This window comes from Euphorbia lathyris, chromosome 10, assembly GCF_963576675.1.
Source record: "Euphorbia lathyris chromosome 10, ddEupLath1.1, whole genome shotgun sequence".
NCBI lineage: Eukaryota > Viridiplantae > Streptophyta > Magnoliopsida > Malpighiales > Euphorbiaceae > Euphorbia > Euphorbia lathyris.
The window spans coordinates 58,547,956-58,573,411 of NC_088919.1; the positions used below are offsets into that span (position 1 = coordinate 58,547,956).

General features: G+C 35.3%; 1 protein-coding gene and 1 non-coding gene across 2 annotated transcripts; both read right to left on the reverse strand.

Moving 5' to 3' along the window:
• Window positions 1–1,210, reverse strand: LOC136209339 (protein PELPK1). The gene has a single exon (XM_066000784.1). The coding sequence runs from the start codon at window positions 1,126–1,128 to the stop codon at window positions 304–306; it is 825 nt and encodes a 274-aa protein (XP_065856856.1). The 5' UTR covers window positions 1,129–1,210; the 3' UTR covers window positions 1–303.
• Window positions 1,211–23,822: 22,612 nt separating this feature from the next.
• On the reverse strand, window positions 23,823–23,929 carry LOC136210270 (small nucleolar RNA R71). The gene has a single exon (XR_010677975.1). It is a non-coding gene; the product is annotated as a small nucleolar RNA R71 (small nucleolar RNA).
• Between the last annotated feature and the right edge of the window lie 1,527 nt (window positions 23,930–25,456).

The window sequence follows — 25,456 nt, forward strand, 5'->3', positions numbered from 1 at the left end:
GATTGATTATTTATCTTTCAATAGCATAAATTCTCGGAGATGAGTACTGATTTAACTGCAATTATAGTAACAAATCAATATATAGAGAAATAACTCCTTACTACATGAGAGGATACATGATAAGAATCACAACGCACTCCAACTGATTTGGAAAATAATAGTAAAAAAATACAAAAGTGGATAGAAATAACACTCCAACAGAAATAAAAGAAATTGTATAAAATAATAGCAGTACTCTAGCTCAAGAAGCAGCTGAAGATCAATAAGAATGAAACATAGATCATAGAACTAGTAGTTAATTATTTAATGAGCAGGTGGTTTGATATCCTTAGGAAAATTTGGAATATGAGGTAATTCTGGCTTTGGTAGCTCTGGTAGTTTAGGCAATTCAGGCTTTGGCAGTTCAGGAATTTTGGGGAGTTCAGGCTTTGGCAATTCTGGCAATTTGGGCAATTCCGGCTTTTGTAACTCTGGCAGTTTCGGCACTTCGGGCTTTGGCAACTCAGGTTTGGGCACTTCAGGGTTTGGCAACTCTGGTTTGTGCAGTTCAGGTTTCGGTAACTCTGGCAATTTAGGCAATTCAGTCTTTGGCAACTCAGGCTTTGGAAGTTCAGGCTTTGACAACTCTGGCAGTTTGGGCAGTTCAGGCTTTGACAACTCAGGCTTAGGCAGTTCGGGCTTTGGTAACTCTGGGAGTTTAGGCAGTTCAGGCTTTGACAACTCTGGCAGTTTGGGAACTTCAGGCTTTGGTAACACTGGCAGTTTGGGCAGTTCAGTCTTTGGCAACTCAGGTTTCGGCAGTTCAGGCTTTGGTAACTCTGGCAATTTGGGCACTTCAGGCTTTGGCAAGTCAGGTTTCGGCAGTTCAGGCTTTGGTAACTCTGGCAATTTGGGCACTTCAGGCTTTGGCAACTCAGGTTTGGGAAGTTCCGGCTTTGGCAACTCTGGTAGTTTGGGCAATTCGGGTTTTGGTAATTCTGGAATTTTTGGAAATTCGGACGGCTTGGGGAGCTCAGGTAACTCCAGAAGACGCCTTGCTTCAACCTGGAATTTGCAGTTCATCAGTGAGGAACTGATCACCAGCAATATTGAAAAAACAATATTAGATGAGATACCAAGACTAGCCATAATTATAAAAAAAAAATGAACAACTTTGCAATATAAGACTTGTTAGAGGGAATTTTAGTTTTTTTTTTGTACTTGTGTTTTAGTTTTGAGGTTCAGATGAAGTTTTTATAGGTGTGGGAAGAGGAAAAAATGAAAGAAATTTGTGTTGATATTGGTTAATTAGTTGAACTACTTAGCTGAATTATTGTTTTTTTTTATACGCCACGAAAGTATGTGTCATAATATGGTGGATTGAATTTGCTTTTTTTTTTCTTGCTTGCTGTCGCCAAATTAATTTGCATTAATTCATTATTTTACTCTATTTGGAATCACAAATTAATTTCTTATATATAAAATATTAGCATAATTGCATTCCTTCCCTACTTTATGCATATTCTTTCGTCCCTAGTAAAAAAAAAAATGTATAAACACATTAATATTTTTAGTAATAAGAAATTTATATTTATATTTAAAAATAAATTACAATTTATATATTTTTTATTTTATAAATTATACTATATAATTATAAATATATATTCATTTCACAATCAATATTAATTAGTCGGATAAGACCAGCTCATCATAATTTTATAAAGTCGAATTCCATCCTAAAAATAATTGAATTTAGGCAACTTTAGGTCAAAGTTGTCATAATCGAAACATACATTAAACCGGATTTATAATTGGATACTGAGATACATTATTCAGCTAAATGATTCGAAATGGTCGGATCAGATTACGAGATAAAAATATATATTAATTATAAACCAGTTATACACATTTGGAAATTAAAATTGTTTTTTTTCAACTATAACCAATAAGTTCTATTGATTCATAAGCATCATATTTCAATTTGATTGCATTAATTTTTATATCAAATTCTTAGTATTATTAAATTAAGGTTTTTTTTTATTCTGGTAAAAAGAAAATAATCAATGAATTATGAAAGTAATTAAACTTAAAATCTAAAGTTTTTCAAAACTAATTGTTTTATTTTATTATTTTGTTATTTAATTGAAAAATCGGAGTTACACAGGTTTTAATTTGACTGTCGGATCTCGAATTGACTTCGGTTCTCAATTTTTGAAGATTAAAAACCCCAATAACCCAAGTCAAACCTAGACGATTTTCAATCAATAAGGTGTTATGAAGATCAAAAGTCAAAGTAATGCAACCATATTTTGTTTAATTCCTTAAAAAATAAAGGCTTATATTTGTTCTCGAAAGTACTGAATCCAGATCTTGTGCATTTGCTTCCTGAAATAATAAAAGTTTAGCAATATTATTATTGTACTCATTTCAATCTACAATAAAACTTTAATATAGGAATACACTTGGTACCGGACTATTTGTATAACAATTGAGAGGTTATTACTAAGTAGAGTTTGGTAATAGAGATTAGGGTAAATTTCAAATAAAACCCATATGGTTTCACTAATTTTCAGATAAAGGACTGTGATTTACTTTTTGTCAAAACGAGGATTGATGTTTCACACTTGGATTAATGCTATTAAAACTATCTTTAACGACCTGAAAATGAAAATTTTCAAGACGTGATTTTAATAGTATCAATCGTAAAAGTCCTTATTTTGCTAAAGTTGAAAACCTCAATCCTCGTTTTGACAAAAAGTAAACCACAATCCTTTATCTGAAAATTAGTGAAATCACAGGGGTTTTATTTGAAATTTATCCTAGAGATTATTAGCAAGTTAGGACCGAGTTTTTCTATAACAAAATAGAGGTTATTCCTATATAGAGATTTTACTCTAAGAAGATAAAGAACAAACTTAATCCTAATATTTTAAGAAAAATGTAAATTTAGTCACAACGTATGAATTGTGAAAATTTAACCCCAATATTTTTTAGCAAGATTTATTTTAGTTTTACGTTATCGAAAATAAAAAAAAATCTAATTTGACTGGTATTTAATGGTTACTTTAAAGGCTTTAAAGCATTATTTGGATTCTGACCTATCCAAAATTTTGTCATTTGACCTATAACCTATTATTTTGTCACATTTGGCCCCTGACCTATCTCAATTGGTGAAATTTCACCAAATTTGAATGAATACTTAACTGAATCGTTATCTCATTAACAAGTAATAGTATTTTGACACTTGAAGTTGACACGTGATATTTTTTTTATAGTTTTTTTTGCCACATTATGTGGACATAATTAATTAGATTAAAAAAAAACAAATTCTAAACTAAAATCTATTAAGTTCAAGTATCAAAGTATCATTACTTATCAATGAGATAATGACTCGGTTAAGTTTTAATATAAATTGGGTGAAATTTCACCAATTGGGATAGATCATGGACCAAATGTGATCAAATAATAAGTCATTGGTAAAATGACAAATCAGGAGGCCAAATAGTAGGGCTGCACATAACTAACCGGAAAACCGAAAAACCGATTTCCGAAACCGAAACCGAAACCGAATCGAAAAATAGGTTAACTGTAACCGGTGACTAGTTTACGGTTTTTCATTTTAAAAACCGATGGTTAACCGAGACCGAAAAATAAACCGATTATTTATCGATACACATAAAACTATTATAAATATGTGTAGAAATTTAATTATCAATATATAAATATACATATTTATATTGAATTTTTAAGTTAAGAATATTAAAATAACTTAAAATTTATTTGTTTTATCGATTTTGTTAATTAAATTTGAAGTTCAATAGTTTTATTTAATATTTAAATAATTATATATTTATATTAAAGTGAATAATTATATATTTAAAGTGATATTTGCTACGAAAAGTCACTAATGATTAACCGACCAAAATATAGGTTAACCGACCGAAGTATTAAGCTAACCGAAATACAGTTAACCGAATTAAATGGACTGGTTAACCGACCATGTGTACCCCTACCAAATAGTGCTTTAATTAGACCTTCCAAATATAATTATATCTAAGATATTTAATGTATTACTAACAAAATTATAATTTTTTTTATTAAAATGCTAAAAACTAAATCTACTATATATATAAGTTGAATACGATTTTTTTTTTGTCAAACTGTCTAAAATATTTGCTATATTATTAATACAGGTACAAAAAAACCAAACAAAAGATATACAAAACTGCTTCAATTTATTGACAAACTTGTTTGGAACGTCCGTTGTGACAACTAAATATTATCAATCCGCTCGTGTGAGATGTGGGCTAGCGTGTTAGAGAAATCAATTCTCCAAAATATGTTTATGATAACAAATAAGATATGCACGTAATAGCTTGATTTCTAAATAATCACAACAATTGGATTGAAAATGTAAGGATTGAAAAAATAATTTCTCTTAGGTTTTTAGTTGCACTAAAGGTAAGTTTAACCAGATTTAAAGAGATTGCTTGATTGAAAAAAAAAAAACGACATACAAATAAGTTTTTTTTTCTTTATATCTATTTTCTTTATAATAATGCTTTTATTATAATTGGAAGGAAATGGAAGCAATTACAAAGTGGAATAATTGATAAAAAAGACAATAGTTCTATCACGAGCTATTAAATAAACATGAACTTATACGAAATTAATAAGTACTTTGTGGTTTGATGTGGTATCTGTAGTATTTTTTTTTTACAAACACAACTCTATGATTGCAAAATTTTACGTGTTTTTTTTACTTTGCCAAATTTGACCGATAACGACCTCAAAATAAAAATTTGGAAGAATTAAATTTGTTTGGTATTATATTTACTATGTAACCATATTCTTAATTTTTCAAAATCATCATTTTTGGAGTTTTCTCTCTCTAAGCACTATTTTCTCTCTCATAAAAAAACAACCCCTAAATGACCTCAAACCTAAAAATTTGAAGAATTAAAGTTGTTTAAAATATCATTTAACTCTTGAAAATTTTCATTTTGAAGTCGTTATCGATCAAATTCTGACAAAGTGAACTCAAATGCAAAATCTTGCAAACCACAGGGTTGCGTTTGAAAAAAAAAATACCATAGATACCACATCACAAATCGGTCAAACCACATGGTACTTTTTTATAATTAATCCTATTTTTAATAATAAAAAACTGAAATTTATATTTAAAAATAAATTATAAATTATATATTTTCTATTTTATAACTATATAATTATAAATATATATTCATTTCATAATCAATATTAATTAGTCGGATAAGACCGGTGCATCATTCCAAATCCATCCTAAAAATTGTAGAATTTAGGCAACTTTAGATCAAAGTTGTCATAATCGAACCATAAACCGAAATTATAATTGGATAATGAGATACATTATTCAGCTAAATGATTCGACGTGGTCGGATCAGATTACGAGATAAAAAAATATATATTAATTATAAACTAGTTATATACATTTGGAAATTAAAAGGAAAAAAACATAATTAAGTCTCTGAACTTTACATGTTTTAAGGATCAAGCCCCTGGTCAATTATTTTTCTACATTGAGCCATTGGTTATTGATTTTATTATGGATTTGGCCCTTATTTAACTTTTCTGTCGAGTTTAGGAGATGAAAAGATCGATTTGACGATTCTAATGTTGAAAATCACAAAATGAGAGAGGAGAAAATCAAGTTTGGAAGAATATACTGGAAATTTCTATAATTTCGTTTTAGTTTTTGAAATTTATATCTCTCCTCATCAAGGAAGTCTTATTTTTATTCGTCTATGTCAACAAACCGAATCGTCCTAATGATGTATGTAGTCTAAACTCGACGAAAAAGTACAATAAGGGCCTAATTCATAATAGAATCAATGATCAAAGACCCAATATAGAAAAAATAAATGATCAGAAGCTCAATCCTTAAAACAACCAAAATTCAGAAGCTTAATTATATTTCTTTGCGAAATTAAAATTGTTTTTTTCAACTATAATCGACCAGTTCTATGGATTTATTATGATAGTTCAATCTGTTTGTATTAATTTTATATCAAACTATTAATATTTTTAAGCTAAGTTTTTTTATCATTTAGGTAGAAAGGAAAAAAATCAAATGAATTAAAAAAGTAATTAAGCTTGAAATCTAAAGTTTTTCAAAACTAATTGTGTTATTTTATTTTTTACATTTTTTTTAATTAATTAAAAAAATCGGAGTCACACATGATTCAATTGGACTGTCGGATCTCAAATGTAGTTCAGTTTTGAATTTTTTAACATTACCTAATAATCTGACCGAGGTCAAACCTAGACGATTTTCGATCAATAAGGTGTTGGAAGATGAAAAGTCAAAGTAATTCAACCATATTTGGTTTAATTCCTTAAAAAAAAAGATAGGCTTATCTTTGTTCTTCAAAATATTGAGGGGGCGTTTGGTTTGAGGATTTCAGGAAAGGGTAAAGGAAAGGAGAGGCTCCATTCCATTTGTTGATGTTTGTTTTGCTAAATCAATGATTCCTTTTCCCCTCTTTTAGTTTTGGGATTACCCCTAACTCCTCTAACTCATTCCCCACTTCCCCCTAAGGTTTTGTATTCCCTTTCCCCTCTCTTTCTAACTTAAACTTCTACACTCCTTATAAAATTTTACTTTACTCCCTATTTTATTTTTTATTTTTATTTTGGTCTCTATATTTTTTTATTTTTACATTTCTTTATCTTTGGATTAATTTCATTTTCGTTATATATTTTTAATTTTTTTACTCAAAAATATTTTTGACTAAATTTTACTTTTTTTTATTTTTGTTTAATCTTTATATTTTTTTTATATTTTTTTATCACTAGATTAATTTCACTTTTGATCATTATACTTATTTATTTTTACCTTTTTACTCTGAAAAATAATTTTAACCAATTTTTTTTCTTTTATCATATTATTCAGTTTTAATATTTATTTTTAATGATTTTAAAATAATTATTTTCTTTTTAAATATAATGTTTATGCATTTCCTCTAGCAAGTGAGTGATGTTCAGGATTGTTTGGATGAAGTTATTTCACGTTTTATGAAAACTATAGTAAAAGAGTTGAATCTTTTTTTTATTATATATGAAGTTAAAAAAATAGTTTTGATTTCCTATTTGAACCAAACATCCACAAAGGGAATGGGGTGGAATTGCATTCCCTTTCCTAAACATATCCAAACACATAGGGGTATGAATGCTTATTCCTTTCCTTTCATTTCCTTTAGTTTCCCTTTCTTGATTCCTTTTCCCTTACCCATTGTGAACCAAACGACCCCTGAATCTAACATCTTGTGCATTTTGAATAATTAAATTTTAGCAATATTAGGAGAGTGTTTGGGTGTTTCTTTTCGTGCTCATGTTTTCCTTTTCAGTTCGAAATGGAGAGTTTTAGGTGTTTGGTGAGTGACATTCATGTTTGCCTTTTACACTTGAAAAGCAGTATTAGGCGTTTGGTTAGTGATCTCCTGTTTGTTTTTTACATCTGAAAAACAACCTTTTACAAAAGCAGAGAACCTTTGCTTTTTGGAAAAGCAACTTTTTCCAACAGCAGCAGCAACAGCAAACAGCAAACCATAACAGCAAACAGTAGGTAAAACAAATAGACCCTTATTGTACTAATTAATTGACAATTTCATATATATAAAAAGATAAACACCAAACTTTTTTTTTTTGAAATGGATAAACACCAAACTTAATCCCAATGTTTTAAAGAAAATATAGATTTAGCCTTAACATATCAACCGGTTAAATTTAACCTCAACATTTCTTAGCAAGATCAATTTTAAGTTTACGTTATTGAAAATTAGAAAAAAAAAACTGATTTGATCGATATTTAACTGTCACCCACTTCAGACCTTTTTAAATATTAATTATATCTAAAATATACAGTCTACTACTAACAAAATTACAGTTTTTTTATTAAAATGCTAAAAACTATTTCTGTTACATATAAGTTAATCACAATTTTTTATTATCAAAATGTCTCAAAAATTTAATATGTTATTAATATAGTTACAAAATACCTGTACGAAATGGCTTTGATTTATTGTAAGGGATTGTGAGGAAAAGGGCTTTGATATGTGTGAGTATATTTATAATTGTGATTTTGCTCTTAGGAGCTCTTTTTCTATCCCACATGAGAAACTTATCAAAGTTTCCTAGGGTATATAAAGATTTGGGCTTTATAAGCCTTTAAATTGTGTTTAGTGGGTTTTCGCAAATATACCACACGCGCTCGCTCGCTTGTTCGCGCGACACCCGACGGGACTGGCCCCGAATTTTATTTTAATTTCTTTTCACAATATCCGTTTTACTCCTTTGAAGTTTTCTTCAACAAATTATTTAGTTAAAAAATGGATCCTGATTTTCTCTTGTGTTATATCCTGAATCATATGTCCAACCCACTGTTCGATATTTTTGTCAATAAAAAAGCAGCCAAGGAAATCTGGGATACCCTGAAAGAAAAATCTATGTCTGGTGATGTTGGTAAACGAAAATATGTGGTTGGCAGATGGTTGAATTATCAAATGATTGATGAAAAACCCATCATTGATCAGATTCATGAATATGAAAATCTTGTTGCTGAAGTTCTGGGCGAAAGCATGACTATGTCTGATCTGCTGCAAGCGAATGTCCTCCTGGAGAAATTTCCTCCTTCTTGGAGTGACTTCAGAAACCACCTGAAACATAAGAAGAAAGACTTCAGTCTCTAGGAGCTTGTCAGCCACATGAGAACTGAAGAAGCAAATAGAATGAAAGATAAGCAACTTTCCTCAAAATCTGTTTCAGTTAATGCTAATATTGTTGAATCTGCTGTGGTGCCAAAAGACACGTCCAAAGGACAATCAAGCAAGTTCCAGAAAGGCTCAAACTAAAATAAGCCTTTCAAGAAAAATGGAAGGATTCAAAAGAGAAAGGTTGAATGCTTTGTGTGTGGAAAACCTGGCCACAAGGCATTTCAGTGCTACCAAAGAACCCACAGAACACCAATCAAAATCCAAACAACATAGCTGCTCCAAAATCCAATCTGGTGGAGAATGAAGAAATTATTACTATTGTTGTGGTTGAATCGAATCTGGTGGAAAATAAAACGGACTAGGTACTGGACACTGGAGCTACAAGGCAGTTATGTTCAAACAAGGAGCTATTTCATCACTTTGAGGACGCTGCTGATGGAGAATGAGTCTATATGGGAATCACCACTACTGCTGGTGTTGTCGGTAAATGAACAATTTTAATTAAATTAACTTCTAGAAAAAATCTGTCTTTAAATAATGTGATGTATGTGCTTGCTCTTTGTAGAAATCTGATTTCTGGTAGTTTACTAAATAAGGCTAGTTTGAAAATTATTTTTGAGGCTGATAAGGTTATTCTCACTAGGGATGGGACTCTTGTGGGAAAAGGGTACCTAGCTCATGATGTACTTTTTAGTTTGAACACTGTCTATATGAACTCTGTTGGAATTAATGCAAGTACCCCTGCTTCTATTTACTTGTGTGAATCTATTGATTTATGGCATGGTAGATTAGGACACATAAATTTTGCTTCCATTAAAAAGTTGAAAAATATGCATGTGATTAATGTTGCTAATTCTGAAATTAAATCCAAATGTTCTGTATATGTGGAAGCAAAATTTGCAAAGAAACCTTTTTTACCTGTTGAGAGTAGAAGTACAGAACTGCTTGGTTTAATTCACTCTGATTTGGCTGATTTTAAAAATTCTGTTAGCAAAGGTGGTAAAAGATATTACATGACATTTGTTGATGACTTTTCTAGATATACCAAAGTGTATTTATTGAAATCAAAAGATGAAGCTCAACAAATGTTTATTAAGTTTAAATCAGAGATAGAAAATCAATTAGATAGGAAAATAAAAAGGCTTAGGTCCGATATGGGAGGAGAGTTTGAAATTTTTTTCCTTAAGTCCTTCTGTGAGAATAATGGCATTATACATGAGACTAGTGCACTGTATACACCTCAACAAAATGGCTGAAAGAAAAAATAGGACTCTCAAAGAGATGATCAATGCCATGCTAATTAGTTCTGGTCTATCTGATAATATGTAGGGGAAGTTGTCTTATCTGCATGCTATATTTTGAACAGAGTTCCTCACAAAAAGTTAGATAAGACTCCTTATGCACTTTGGAAGGGGTTTACAATCAATTTGAATTTCTTGATAGTTTGGGATTGTCTTGCTAAAGTTGCATTTTCATCTTTTAGAAAGCCAAGCATAGGACCCAAGACCTTTGATTGTGTTTTCATTGGATATGCCTCAAACAGTGCCGCCTATAGGTTTATGACTCTAAGCGACTACACTATATGTGAAACTAGAGATGTAGTATTCTTTGAAAATGTCTTTCCCCTAAAGAAAGACAAATTGTGTGATGCAACTAGTGCTTCTAATTCATTATCTATTCCTACTCCACCTGTGTCTGGTTCATCTCTACCTCAGGATGAAAATGAAAATGAAGATGATAATGTTTTTGAACCTAGGAGAAGCAAAAGAAGAAGAATAGAAAATAGCTTTGGACCAGACTTTATCTCAGTGTTTCTATTAGAAAATCCAGATACCATAAATGATGAGATTATGTCTGCTTATCTAATAGAGGAAGATCCAAAAACGTATAAAGAAGCTATTACCTCTATAGATGTTGATTTTTGGAAAGAAGCTATTAAGAGTGAACTAGATTCCATTATGATCAACCATACATGGGAACTAGTTGATCTGCCAAAATGTTCTAGACCTATAAGGTGTAAATGGATATTTAAACGAAAATTGAGGCATGACGGATCCATTGAAAAATTTAAGGCTAGACTAGTTGTAGTGGGGTATAGTCAAAAGAAATGAATTGACTATTTTGATACTTGTACTCCTGTTACTAAAATCTCTACTATTAGAGTTCTGATTGCTTGCAGCAATTCATAACCTTGTGATACATCAAATGGATGTAAAGACGACATCTCTAAATGGCGATTTAGAAGAGGAGATCTATGTACAAAAACCAGAGGGACACGTCGTACCTGAACAGGAGGACAAAGTGTGCAAATTGAGAAAATCACTATATGGGTTGAAACAAGCACCCACGCAATGGTATGACAAATTTAACAGTGATTTACTTTCCAATGGGTATGTGATAGGGGTTAAAAACCCCTATCTTTGGGTACGGTTTTAGGACGGTTTTTAGGTTTATTTGGCTAATAAGCGAGCAATTCTCGCATTTAAATGCTTTTGTGTGAGTTAGTTAGAAATTGGAAGCATTCTATTTACTTTTCGTCGTTTAGGCTCGTTTTATGATCAATTTAGGCAAATACGGCCGAAATAACACGCATATTAGAATTCCGTTATCTTTTGAAGCTAATTGGCCCGTCAAAAGTCGCACCAAACGAAGCGTTTGCTCAAAATAAGCGATTGACGGATCAATTCGGCTTTTGGACTAATGTTTTCTGGAGTTTTTATGCGTGTGCAGGTGTAAGTTCGGACGAAAAAGGGTTTGGAAGTCATCTGGCACGGATCGAGCGTGCTTCGGGCGAAAACGCTCGGCGAGCAGGGCCCCCCGGGCCATTTCTGCTCACCGAGCAGGCCGCCAGAGGCCTGCTCGGCGAGCAGGGCGCCAGGCGCCTGCTCGGCGAGCAGGGGCTGCTCGTCGCAATTCTGCTCGGCGAGCAGACCTGCGGGAATTGGTCAAAAAGACCAATTCCGCCCCCACAAAGCCACGTTCGGCCCCACGTCTTCCTACACCAACAAGGACACGAAATTAGGTCAAAACGAGGCCCGAGACGCGTCTATAAATAGGAATTTCCAATTGTAAATTAGAAATCTTTCGATTTTGTAAATTATTTAAGCTTTCCCCTTATAATTCCTCTCCATCTTCTCCATCTTCCTCAAACTCCATTGAAGCTCCTTCAAAGCTTTCTACCGAGGAATTATCAAGGTCCGTCCTTAAGATCAAGTCGCCGGCTGCAGAGTAAACAGGTTCCCTGAAAGGGATTTTTGTATCTTCTTTCATCTTTCTATGTTTGTACTCTTTGATACAGTTGCCGAACTTGTCTTATTGTATCTTGTGACAATCATCTCGCCTTTAATAATAATTTAGCTCTTGTTTTGTTCTATGTTTATTGTCTAATTCTTGTCTTACGCTTTATTCAATTGGTTTAACTCATTCAAAAGCCCCAAAATCTAGTAGGCATATATTGCGAGCTGAATCTGACCTAGTCAGAGCCTAGGAGATTGACGACCTCTTAGTTGATTAAGCGCCAATTTACTGAGCCTTAGACCTAGTTTCGGCCTTAGGAAATCACGCGCTAGGAACCTCAGGAGGGTAAGTAGGGTTAATCGTCTTGAATACAAGTGACTTGGATTAGGTTTTACTCAATAGACTTGATAATCTATCTTAATTATTATCGATCATTCCATGTTCCTTCGAATAGTTTCGTTAATGAAAGATCAATTAGGGGTAGAGTAATTTAGTTAGGCTTAGAATAACTTAGCTAGAATTAGATAACTTAGTTAGAATTAGATAATTTAGCTAGGATTAGCACAATTCAACCTAGGAGTAGATTAATTTAACAAAACCAAACTCAAAACCCCCTAAGCCTAGATAACATCCGAGATCGAGTAGCTTGATACTTGCAGAAATAAATCCTGTGGACGATAACCTGGACTTAAACCAGAAATTTATTACTTGATAACGACGGGGTACACTTATCCCTTAGTGAGGTTTCGCGAGAAACCGCATCAAGTTTTTGGCGCCGTTACCGGGGATTTATTTCTTCTGCAATATCGAACCAAAGGTCAACTTGTTAGTTTAGGCACTCTTTGTGAATACTTTCCTTGTTAATATCATATATACTTGTTTATAATCATGATTCTTTGTACTACATACCTATACCGATTATATTTGTTTGTATACACTTATTTATATATACTCATTTATGATAGCCATCCTTATTTATACTTACGCTTGTGTATATTCGTTTGTACGAATATGTAGCTATCAACTTCACCTATACGTGTCTGTATATGTTTATCTGTACCATTCTTATACTTGTACAAAACTGTATGATTTGTATGATTTTCTTTCAGCTTTCATTTATTTCTGTATTTATCTTTTCTCAGCGTATGCCTACGAGATCAGCAAAAATACCGGTTGTCCCTCTTAACCCTGAACTTGAACGTACTCTTCGCAGGAGCAAACAGATCGGAAAGCTGAAGCAAGACGAGATCATCGAGCCTATCGAGCCCGTCAAGATGACTGACAATGAACGGAACAATGAGAACACCGGACCAGAGAGCGACACTCGTCTGATGAGTGAGATCCTGGCACCCCACCGACATCAGAATCTGTCAGGCATTGCTGCTCCAAACATTCCGACAAACACATACGAAATCAAGTCTGGTATAATTCACTTGATCCAACAGACTGGATTGTTTGGAGGAGAAGCACATGAAAGCCCGAATGATCATCTGGATCGCTTCCTAATGTGCGCAGACACTGCAAGGACCAACGGGGTCCCCCAAGATGCTGATAGACTAAAACTTTTTCCATTCTCTCTGACGGGGCAAGCTTTGGAATGGCTGAGAACACTGGAGCCTGGTTCAATCACAACATGGGCAGGGTTGGAGAAGGAATTCTTGTCCTACTACTTCCCTCCCTCAAAAACAGCAATGCTCAGGGGTGAGATCACATCCTTCCACCAACCTGAACATGAGGCGCTCCACACATCTTAGACTCGATTCAGGAAAATGCTACGCATGTGCCCTCATCATGACATACCCAAGCATCAATTAGTGAGCGTCTTCTATCACGGACTGACACCCACCAACAGAGCCATTGTTGACTCCGCAGCGGGTGGAGATTTGTTTAGAAAGACAGCAGCAGAGGCATATGACATGATCAATGAGCTGGCCAGAAAGAGTGTGCAATGGCAAGAACAGAAGCTCGCCGGCCCCACTAGGCAGCGGGTATTTGCTGTGGAAGAACAGGAGCAAAATCCAGTTGTTGCAGATTTGAGTAGGAAGATGGATGTACTGTTGGCTACGCTTAGCCGACCTCCCACCTGTGTGCACTGTGGCGGTGACCACAATGGTAAGGATTGTCAAGCAGGTAGCCCTTTCGCTGGAGATGGGGTGGAAATGGTAAATTATGTTGGGGGGCAACCAAGATACAATCAGAATTACAACAACGGTAACCCCAACAACTACAACTCCTACAACAACAATGGCAACTACAGGAGGCCTCAGCACCCGAACCTCTCTTACGGGAATTCAAATCAGAATGTGCTCCGACCTCCTAACGGATTTGTTCAAGAGCATAGAGAGCAAGGGCTTGGCATGCCCCCATACCAATAGCAAAATCAAGGGCCAATGCAACACCCTAAGGAATCTGAGGAAGTGATCACTCTTCTGAAGGAGATCTCAGCTAGGCTTGCCAACAACGAAGCCTTCTGCAAGGACTTGAGCAATCAGGTGGCTCAGATTAATAGGGACAGGCAGGAAAGGCCACAGGGTTCTCTCCCGAGCACAACGGAGAAGAATCCAAAGATCCTGAGAAAGGATTGAGTAAGGGGGAGAAATCGGGTTCCCCTCGGTTTTAATCCAAAGTTTGAACAATTTGATTCTGCATTTTCTTTTCTCGTTTTTATCTTTTGCTCTTATTTCCTTTTATTATTTTTGGTTAATTAAATTTTGATCTCGTTTGTGTTTACTGCCAAACTTTGTTCCCCCGCACTCTATAAAAACAAAACAAAACAAAAAAAAAAAGAATTTCGCCCAGCCTAGGCGAATTGGGCACTGCCCAACTCACCGGGTTGGTCGGCCGAGCCAGCCGGCTCAGCCGACAAGGGCTGTTCGGGATTTTAAAAATCCCGAGCCAAAAAAAATATGAAAGAAGGAAAAGAATAAGAAAAAAGAAAAAAAAACAAAAAAAGGGGGGGGATGACTCATCATCCCCTTCCCCACCTTCTTCTTCCATTCTCTCTTCTTTCTTTTCTTTTTATCACAATTTTTTTCTTTTCATTCTTCTCTTCTCCTTCTCTTTTGCTTCTTCAAAACCTAACCCCCCAAATCCTTCATTCTAACCCGAATTCAAGATATAAGGTATGAATCTTTACCTATTTTTGATTTCTAACATGTTTATAGGCCTAGATTTTAGCTTAGGGTGATAATTTTTGAGATTTAAGGAAAACCTAAGTTTTGGGTTTTTTCCCCTTTTCTCAAATTAATGTCTTGTTTGCTTCTAAATTCTTGATTTCCTTGCAATTTATGTTAACATAATGATTAATCTATAGTTTGGGTGTGATTTTTATTCCTAATTTGTGAATATTTGGAGAAATTGCTCAATTTGGGCAAAATCTCCATTTAAGCTCAAAGTTCAACTATTCAATTTATAGTTAGAAACTTGTCAAAAAGGTTGGGAATTGCATTCTTTTTGTGTTTTAGTCATTGGGTATCTCCAATTTTGTATGAATTTTGTGAATTTCGGGTAAAACACTTAGAAGACCAAATGCTTATGATTTAGTCCCTAAGTGCCTAAAGCTATGATTATGCCTATGAATGATTTATTGGGGGGTTTATGTTGAAGCTTGAGAATATTTTCTAACTCTCCCATTTTTGGTCTATTCCTCAGGAAATATGGGTCGGAAAGGAAAAGCTAAGATCGTCGTCGAGAACGAAGCCGAATCGGAGGTCGAGTTCGATGAAAGCCTCCAAGCTAAGTATGATCCACCCTTTGGCCTTATTGATGAGCGTGAGGGTCTTTTGTATGATAGGTTTTCCAAGCAAGACCTTGCTACACATATAATTGTCGATCAAACCTATTTATCGAGTCTAGGTCTAAAGAAGGATTTCAATGAACTCCTCAAATTCCACGGCTGGTATAGACTAGCCACAACCCAGACTCCGGTTTATCACAATTTCACCATAGAATTCTTGACAACTTGGAAAAAGGAGCTACCCTTGGGCGGTGGGAAGCATTCCTTTAGGTTAAACGGTAAACCTTATCGCATTGATGCTACCACACTAGCAGCCTTAATGGGGGTTTATAATCACCCAGAGGCAATCTCAGACTTTGAATTGCCTCTAACAAAAGATATAGCTTGGGAGCAACTCACAGGCATATTAAGCTTTAACTCCAAGACTGCTAGCCCGGGCGCTCTCCGAGACCCGCTTCTCAATCTCGTCCACAAGTTTGTGGCCCATAACTTGTTGGGCAAAAACGAGAGCAATAAAGTCTCAAAGACGGAATTGCTCATATTATGGTGTGTGGCCAACCACAAACCCGTGGACACTGTCAAGGCCGTATTTGAAGGCTTCTCGAGCCAAACAAGTAGAAAACGTGGTTCCCTAGGCCTTGGGCATCTAGTGACCAACCTGCTTGAGAGCCAATTCAAGAACTTAGATAATCCCGAAATTGCTATTTATCCTACTCTGCTAAACTCCAAGTTTTTGGGGAAATCTACTTTTCAAGAAGTTTTAAACAGGAACCTCCTCCTAGAGGAGCGAGCTCCAGCGGAGGAGGAAGAAAAAGAGCACGAGTTCCACAACAGAGAAGGGATAAAGAACCTGAGGAAGAAGAACCTGCAACGGCAGGAGACCAAAGGGAATACCAAGCGTCGGGGACGGAGGCCCAGTTCCAAGCCATCAACACCATGATGGCAGAAATGCGGGATCTTAACCTTCGGACTTTTAACACTGTTCAACAGATGGACCAACGGTTCACCAACTTTGAGCAGAATATGGACCGAAGGCTTTCGGGTCTTGAATACGTAGCGGCTGATTACTGCGAGCGCTACAACATGCCTTGGCCTTACCCCCCGGCCGATCAGTAAGTTGTCTTCTCCACCCTAACTTTTTTACACTCGTATTTCATGATCTATAATGCAATGTTGGAACTTATTGCATATTTTAAGTGTGAGGAGGAGGGGTAGACAAACTTACAAAAATTGTATAAATTTTTAACTTTTTGCTGCGTCGTGTCTAGTTTAGGTTTGCGTTTTGGCGTTTTATTATGTTTTTGCATGTTTAGGACCTAAAACCGTGAACCTCCTTCGAATCTAAACTTCGTTATTTGTCTTTAAGGGCTGAAAACCGAATCTAAAATTGCATGACAACTAGTTTAGGCGTAGGACACAACTCTTGTATCTGTAAAAGCATGAGCTACAGTTTGCATTTAGACCCTACTTTTGAAGAAATGCTAAAATCATTACTTAGGTAGATAACTTAAGAATTGAAGGCATGTGATATTAAACTTGAGTTTGGGGAAAACTAGTAAACACAAATTGAAACCCAAAGAATTGTGAGCTGAATTTGAGCCTAAGAGCGAACATCAAAAAGCTCTTTTTCTTGACATTTTTGTGTGAATGCTTTGACTTGTGGAAGATCACAGATTTTTCACCTAATACTGTGTTGAACCTACATGCAATGATTTGAGATGATAAACGATGAATCAGCCTCATTAGAATTAACCTTTTCTTTACCTTGTTTTTCTTTTTCATCCACTCTAGGAAGCCCCTTTGAGCCGACATTTTTGTAGTTTGTAGATTTTTCTTTCGTTCTAACCCGTTTTTGCGAACCACAACTTGGTTCGCTACTTAACCTTTGTTTTTGCAAAGCTCAAATTGAGCCTTTGTTTTTCTCTAGCGCTTTATCGTTGTTTATGGCATTATAGTAGCAAGCCAAAAGGCTAAGAAGTGAATGAGCATCACTATCCCAAAAGAAAAAAAAGAGAAAAAGAAAAACAGAAAAAGAAAAAGAAAAGAAAAGAGACGAACAAAAGGGAAGAACTCCATTCCCCAGTTCTTAGAAAAATAAAAAACGTCTCAAAGAAAACATCCCAAAAAGAAAACAATAAAGGACGAATAAAAAGCTCAATCACTTCATATTTGCTAAAGCCATTTAAACATTGTTGTTGTAGCGCTAGAACACTTAACCTTTGTTGTACCTTTAACCCTCTAACCACATTACAACCCCAATTAGAGGATGTTTTTGATATCATCAGAGTCATATAGCATAGTAGAGGAACTCGGATGAACGTTCAAAATCAACGTAATCCTAAGCAAGAATATAAGCCGAGAGTAAACACTTTAGCCACCAAAATTGTGTGAATGAGTGAACTACCTATGGTGAGGTGTTTTACTTAGCGATCCCCTCAAGCTCGTTCAATTGAACATGTGTCCTTTTACTTAAAACTATGACCTATTGTAATTGAAATGCGGCTTTTGGATATCGTGTCTCTACTTTGTATTTCCGAATGCATGTAATTACAGATGCTCGAAATTGTGTCAAGCACCTAGTCAAACTGGGAAGTTTTCTAGCTTGCTTGTGATGGCGGGTTTAGTTTTTTAGTTTACTTGGGGACAAGTAAAGTTTTAAGTGTGAGGAGGTTTGATAGGGGTCAAAAACCCCTATCTTTGGGTACGGTTTTAGGACGGTTTTTAGGTTTATTTGGCTAATAAGCGAGGAATTCTCGCATTTAAATGCTTTTGTGTGAGTTAGTTAGAAATTGGAAGCATTCTATTTACTTTTCGTCGTTTAGGCTCGTTTTGTGATCAATTTAGGCAAATACGGCCGAAATAACACGCATATTAGAATTCCGTTATCTTTTAAAGGTAATTGGCCCGTCAAAAGTCGCACCAAACGAAGCGTTTGCTCAAAATAAGCGATTGACGGATCAATTCGGCTTTTGGACTAATGTTTTCTGGAGTTTTTATGCGTGTGCAGGTGTAAGTTCGGACGAAAAAGGGTTTGGAAGTCATCCGGCACAGATCGAGCGCGCTTCGGGCGAAAACGCTTGGCGAGCAGGGCCCCCCGGGCCATTTCTGCTCGCCGAGCAGGCCACCAGGCGCCTGCTGGGCGAGCAGGGGCTGCTCGTCGCAATTCTGCTCGGCGAGCAGACTTTCCTGCTCGACGAGCAGACCTGCGGGAATTGGTCAAAAAGACCAATTCCGCCCCCACAAAGCCACGTTCGGCCCCACGTCTTCCTACACCAACAAGGACACGAAATTAGGTCAAAACGAGGCCCGAGACACGTCTATAAATAGGAATTTCCAATTGTAAATTAGAAATCTTTCGTTTTTGTAAATTATTTAAGCTTTCCCCTTATAATTCCTCTCCATCTTCTCCATCTTCCTCAAACTCCATTGAAGCTCCTTCAAAGCTTTCTACCGAGGAATTATCAAGGTCCGTCCTTAAGATCAAGTCGCCGGCTGCAGAGTAAACAGGTTCCCTGAAAGGGATTTTTGTATCTTCTTTCATCTTTCTATGTTTGTACTCTTTGATACAGTTGCCGAACTTGTCTTATTGTATCTTGTGACAATCATCTCGCCTTTAATAATAATTTAGCTCTTGTTTTGTTCTATGTTTATTGTCTAATTCTTGTCTTACGCTTTATTCAATTGGTTTAACTCATTCAAAAGCCCCAAAATCTAGTAGGCACATATTGCGAGCTGAATCTGACCTAGTCAGAGCCTAGGAGATTGACGACCTCTTAGTTGATTAAGCGCCAATTTACTGAGCCTTAGACCTAGTTTCGGCCTTAGGGAATCACGCGCTAGGAACCTCAGGAGGGTAAGTAGGGTTAATCGCCTTGAATACAAGTGACTTGGATTAGGTTTTACTCAATAGACTTGATAATCTATCTTAATTATTATCGATCATTCCATGTTCCTTCGAATAGTTTCGTTAATGAAAGATCAATTAGGGTTAGAGTAATTTAGTTAGGCTTAGAATAACTTAGCTAGAATTAGATAACTTAGTTAGAATTAGATAATTTAGCTAGGATTAGCACAATTCAACCTAGGAGTAGATTAATTTAACAAAACCAAACTCAAAACCCCCTAAGCCTAGATAACATCCGAGATCGAGTAGCTTGATACTTGCAGAAATAAATCCTGTGGACGATAACCTGGACTTAAACCAGAAATTTATTACTTGATAACGACGGGGTACACTTATCCCTTAGTGAGGTTTCGCGAGAAACCGCATCAGTATGTAGTTAATATATCGGATACATGTGTCTACTCTAAGTCTTGTGATATGGATTATGTGATAATATGCCTATATGTAGATGACATGATTATCTTAGGGACAAGCTTAGATATGCTTAATGATATAAAGTCTTTTCTATCCTCTCAATTTGACATGAAAGACATAGGAGAAGCGGATGTAATTCTTGGCATCAAAATTACTAAAACGGAAAATGAGTTTTCATTAGGACAATCACATTATGTTGAAAAACTGTTGAAAAAATTTAACAGTTTTGATGTGGTTCCAACCAGAACTCCTTATGATCCTAGCGTAAATCTAACAAGTAATAAGGGAGGAAATAGTGTCTCCTAAGAAGAATATGCTAAGATCATAGGTAGTGTAATGTTCCTAATGAAATATACTAGACCTAACATAGCCTATGTAGTTAGTAGATTGAGTATATACACTCACTGTCCCAATAATGAACACTAGAGTGCACTTTATCGCTTACTCAAATACTTGAAAGGCACCATGAATTATTGTTTGCACTTTAATAAATTTCATGCTGTTTTAGAAGGATATACTGATGCAAATTGGGTGTCTAACAATGATAAAGTGAGTTCCACTAGTGGATATGTTTTTGTTCTAGGTGGTGGTGCAGTGTCTTAGAAATCATCTAAGCAAACCATGGAATCTGAATTTATAGCCATTGAACTAGCTAGTCAAGAAGCAGAATGGTTGAGGGCTCTAGTAGCAGATGTTCCGTTGTGGGGGAATTCTTCTACGCTTATCTCAATGCATTGTGATTCACAGGCAACTATTGGTACTGCAAAAAAACAGTGTCTATAATGGAAAGAGAAGACCTATTCGTATTAGACACGGTATATTAATTGAAACAACTCTTGAAGAATGGGGTAATTGCCTTAGGCTATATGAGATCGGAAAAGAATCTAGCAGATCCTTTTACCAAAGGGTTACCTAGAAGAGTTGTTTTAGTCATTGAGGGGAATGGGGCTAAAGCCCGTTGACTAAAGGAAATATGGTGGACACCACTCGTGGTCAAACGAAACCATATTATTCTTGGTATGCATGTTATTATCATAATTTATAGCATTTTTAGTATTTAATTACTAGTTATTTTGTACCATTTTAATAAAGTTTGATAATGGTTTTTGTATATTTTCTTCATTTTATGTATCTAAGCCACTTTGTGTGTTTTTTAGACACTCTCGCAAGGTTTTCGGCACAAATAACCAAGCCGGGGCTTAAGGCGACAACTTGGGAGTAAAAGGGACCATAAGAAAAGATTTTTAGTGACACCCAGTGTGCACCTCATCATGGATTGGTGCTGTAAGATAAAAGTCCAATTGTTCACACTTGGACAGATTTGACACATTTTCGTATTTTCAACGTATCTCCCTCATACGGAGTCGGATTGAGGCGATTCAAAATGCATTGGAAAGATAAGAGAAAGATGAACAAGTGACTAATAATAATCATCTCTAAATTCGAAGTGTATCAGGCCCAGGAAATTATCCAAATTTGATGAACATGTTGGAGCCTATGATTCCTTTCCCACCTTTACACATTTCAACTCCTAAATCGTCAAAGTCTTCTATCACCCTCTCTTAATGGCTGAATTCAGAAGATTAGGGAGTGGGAGGCCATAAGGAGACTTGGTCTTTGGAATTATTGTTAAGCCCAAAATATACCTAAAATATCATCAATAATTACATCAATATTACTACGAATTTATGCTATTTATAACTGTTTAGGAAGCTTTTACTCTCGAATATGTTTCTTTCTTGTAAGGTACATAAATATTTGGTAAAATCCAAATAGGAATGAAAAGAGCTCAAAAACAGAAGAAAAACCCTACAAAAGGAGTCGAAGACGACAGAAATTAATAACGCCAAATCGAGGACGCGAACGAAAGCCAAATAGGTGAAAAACGTTCCGTGCCGCGACCGCGGCCCCCAAATTCACGGTCGCGACACGCGTTCCCCAGCTTCTCCTTCCTTCGTTTGAAGACCAATTGATGCTCCCCCATTCTCGATAGAGAATTTAATATTCTCGGTACGAGCAGGAGATTTTAGAAGCCTAGTTACACACTTTCGTTTTCGACGAAACGCGATCGTTCGGGTGGATAAAGACGTCCTTTCGCAACGGACACAATCCTTCACAACGGACACGACACTTCAATCAAGACTCTTCAACATCTATAAATAAAGAGTTGATGGAGAGTTGAAAATATGTAGAAAAAAGAGATTAGTATAGAATTTATGCAGAAATTCCGAATCAAGTGATTCAGAAGTTAGATTTCGATTCTGTAAAAAGCAATATGCTGTACACACATTGTTTATTCAATAATAACAAGTTTAGTAGCGTTTAGACATTGTTCCAGTTTAGTTTTCATTTTGGTAGTAGACCGACCCAGTCTCTATTACGAAGATTCAACGAGAAGATTGAGTAGAGGATCCGTCCCTGAGCCTGACAAACTCTAACGAAACCCAAGGAAAGGATTGATCAACCCGTTCACTTGCAAGCCGTCGAATGTTTCCATGCTCCATGTTCTCTGTAAACTTGTATCAATTTATATTTCATCTAATAAAGTCCGTTCTATTCGATAGATTTTTATGCAGCACTTATGGTAACCAATCCACTAAAGTGACTGCTGGTGTTTTCGTTAAAACGTATTTAATCCAAAATCTTTATAAGGAAACTTTGTTGAACACTTAGGCAAATTATTATCTCGAAAGAGTTTTAATTTGATTAAGGGCAACTATCCCGAAAGGGTTTTGTCATGTTCAAAGCCAATTAATTAGAGGTTCCGTCATTTATTTCATCTTTATAATTCGTACAAAGTTTAAAGTTGTTTTCTTTGCTTAATGCAAACAAATACATTCGTTTACTTTTCTAAAAAGTACTAAACGTTCCTATCTTGCAAATTCATTCTTAAATCAGAGTATTTTCTAACATTTTCATACTCTAATCTAATTCTCATTCTAGCAATTTCAAAACCAAAACCGATTAAACGATTTTCCCATATTATAAACCTTAAAGTAAATTTAACCGATTGTAAATAAGTTTTGTTAAAAAACGTTCCCTGTGGGATCGATATCTTTTATTACTACAAGCGTATACCGTGCACTTGCGGAAACCGCTCAACAAGTTTTTGGCGCCGTTGCCGGGGAACGCCAAAATTTTTGACAAAATTTTAAATTTTTCGTGTTTTATTACGAATCTAGGTTTATTCATACTTATTCAAACTTTTATATTTTATTTATTTTCAATTACTAACATATTTATTTTTCAAATTCTGTTTTGTAGGTAGTTTCGGTTCGTGCGAAATTTCAAGTTCATGCGCAGTTCTCGAAGTTCAGGCACGTCACCAGATCCTATTGACCCAGAAATTGAAAGAACTCTTAAAAAGAACAATAAAGAAAAGAAAAAGAAAAACAAAACCCCAATAAAAACTAAAATTACCGAGCCAGAAGTTATGGCCACACTTATGGATTACGCTAGGCCAGGAGTGGCCGGTGTAACAAACAGTATAGTTAGACCCCAAATTAATGCACATCATTTTGAAATTAAGCATGCGTTGCTTAATATGTTGCAAAATAATGTAACGTTTTACGGGTTACCTAACGAAAATCCTAATACCCATTTGACAAATTTCTTAGAAATTTGTGACACTTTTAAAATTACTGATGTAACTGCAGAAGCAATCAAACTTCGCCTTTTTCCTTTTACTTTGAAGGATCGAGCCAAAGAATGGTTAACTTCTATGCCAGCCGCATCAATTGAGACTTGGGAGCAATTAGCCCAAGCATTTTTATCAAAAATTTTTCCTTTAGCAAAAACCGCAAGAGTCATTAAAGAGTTAACATATTTTTCTCAAAATGATAATGAAACTCTTTATGAGGCTTGGGAACGTTTTAAAGAACTTCAACGTTTATGCCCACACCACCAATTGCCCGCCGAACTTTTAATGCAAACATTTTATAATGGACTAAATCCTACAACTAGAGGTTCATTGGACGCTATGTCTGGAGGGTTATTCATGAAGAAAACATCTGCCCAAGCAAGAGAACTTTTGGAGGAAATGGCAATCAACAGCAGTATGTGGCCCGCAGAACGTGGACACGTACCATTAGCGAAACCATCATCCTCAACAACATCATCAGTTAAAGGTATAGTGAATCTTGATCCAGTAGCGATGTTGCAAGCCCAATTTTCTGCCTTATCGTACAAAATTGATAGGTTTATGGCACCGTGTGATTCTAATGGTAAGCCAATCCAAACAGATGTGGATTACGAAGGTATGAGTGAAATTGAACAGGTAAATTTTGTCCAAGGGCAAAACCAAAATAATAACCCTTATTCCAATACATATAATCCTGGATGGAGAAATCATCCTAACTTTAACTGGAGAGATAATAATAATGCTAATGCTAATCAAAATCGTACTACTAATTATCAAAATCAATCAAGAGATTTGATTAGCACTTTATCTTCTAAAATCGACAAATTTATTGATGTTATGAGCGGAAAAATAAGTAATCACGACGATGGTTTTAAACGGATCGAGAATAAATTCGATCAGCTTATTAAAAACCAATCATCTAGCATCCATAATTTGGAGATTCAAATTGGACAACTCACTAAATCAATTCTATCCCACAAAAAGGGAAGTCTTCCAAGCCATATGGAAGAAAATCCGAAAGAGCATGTTAAGGCTATCACTCTTCGTTCAGAGAAAAATTACTTAGGCCCGAAAATGCCCGGAAATTCGACCTTACCTGGAACTGATTTACCGAAGCCCAAAGAAGATACATTAAAACAAAAAGATGCACCAATTGACTCTAGTACAAAAACTTTTATACCCAAACCACCTTTTTCCACACAAAGTCCGCAATAAGGACTATGATAAACAACTTTTAACATTTTTAGACAAACTTAAGAATTTGCATATTAATTTAACGTTTATGGATGCGATTACACAAATTCCCAATTATGGTAAATTCCTCAAAGATTTAATTTCAAAGAAAATCAGTTGGGAAGGAATTTCATCCATTTCGCTAACTGAAGATTGCAGTTCGATTGTGTCAAGTAATTTGCCCACAAAACTCAAGGATCCCGGATGTTTTACCATTCCGTGTAAATTGGGAGATATGGAATTTTCCAGTTATCTCTGTGATTTAGGGGCAAGCATTAACTTGATGCCATTATCTATTTTTAATAAGTTAGGCTTAGAAGAAGACATCAAACGTACCAATATGGTTTTGCAATTAGCGGATCAAACCACTAAAAGACCATACGGTATAATTGAGGATGTTCTAGTTAAAGTTGACAAATTTATTTTTCCTACCGATTTCGTTATTTTAGATTTTGCTTATGACGTAAATTGTCCGTTAATCTTTGGTAGACCGTTCATGAACACGGGACGTGCTCTAGTGGATGTGTCGGAAGGGAAAGTAGTTTTAAGAATAGGCGATGATA

Excerpts from the sequence above, each read along its gene's own strand:
- LOC136209339 (XM_066000784.1), bottom strand. The coding sequence starts at position 1,128 with ATGGCTAGTCTTGGTATCTCATCTAATATTGTTTTTTCAATATTGCTG.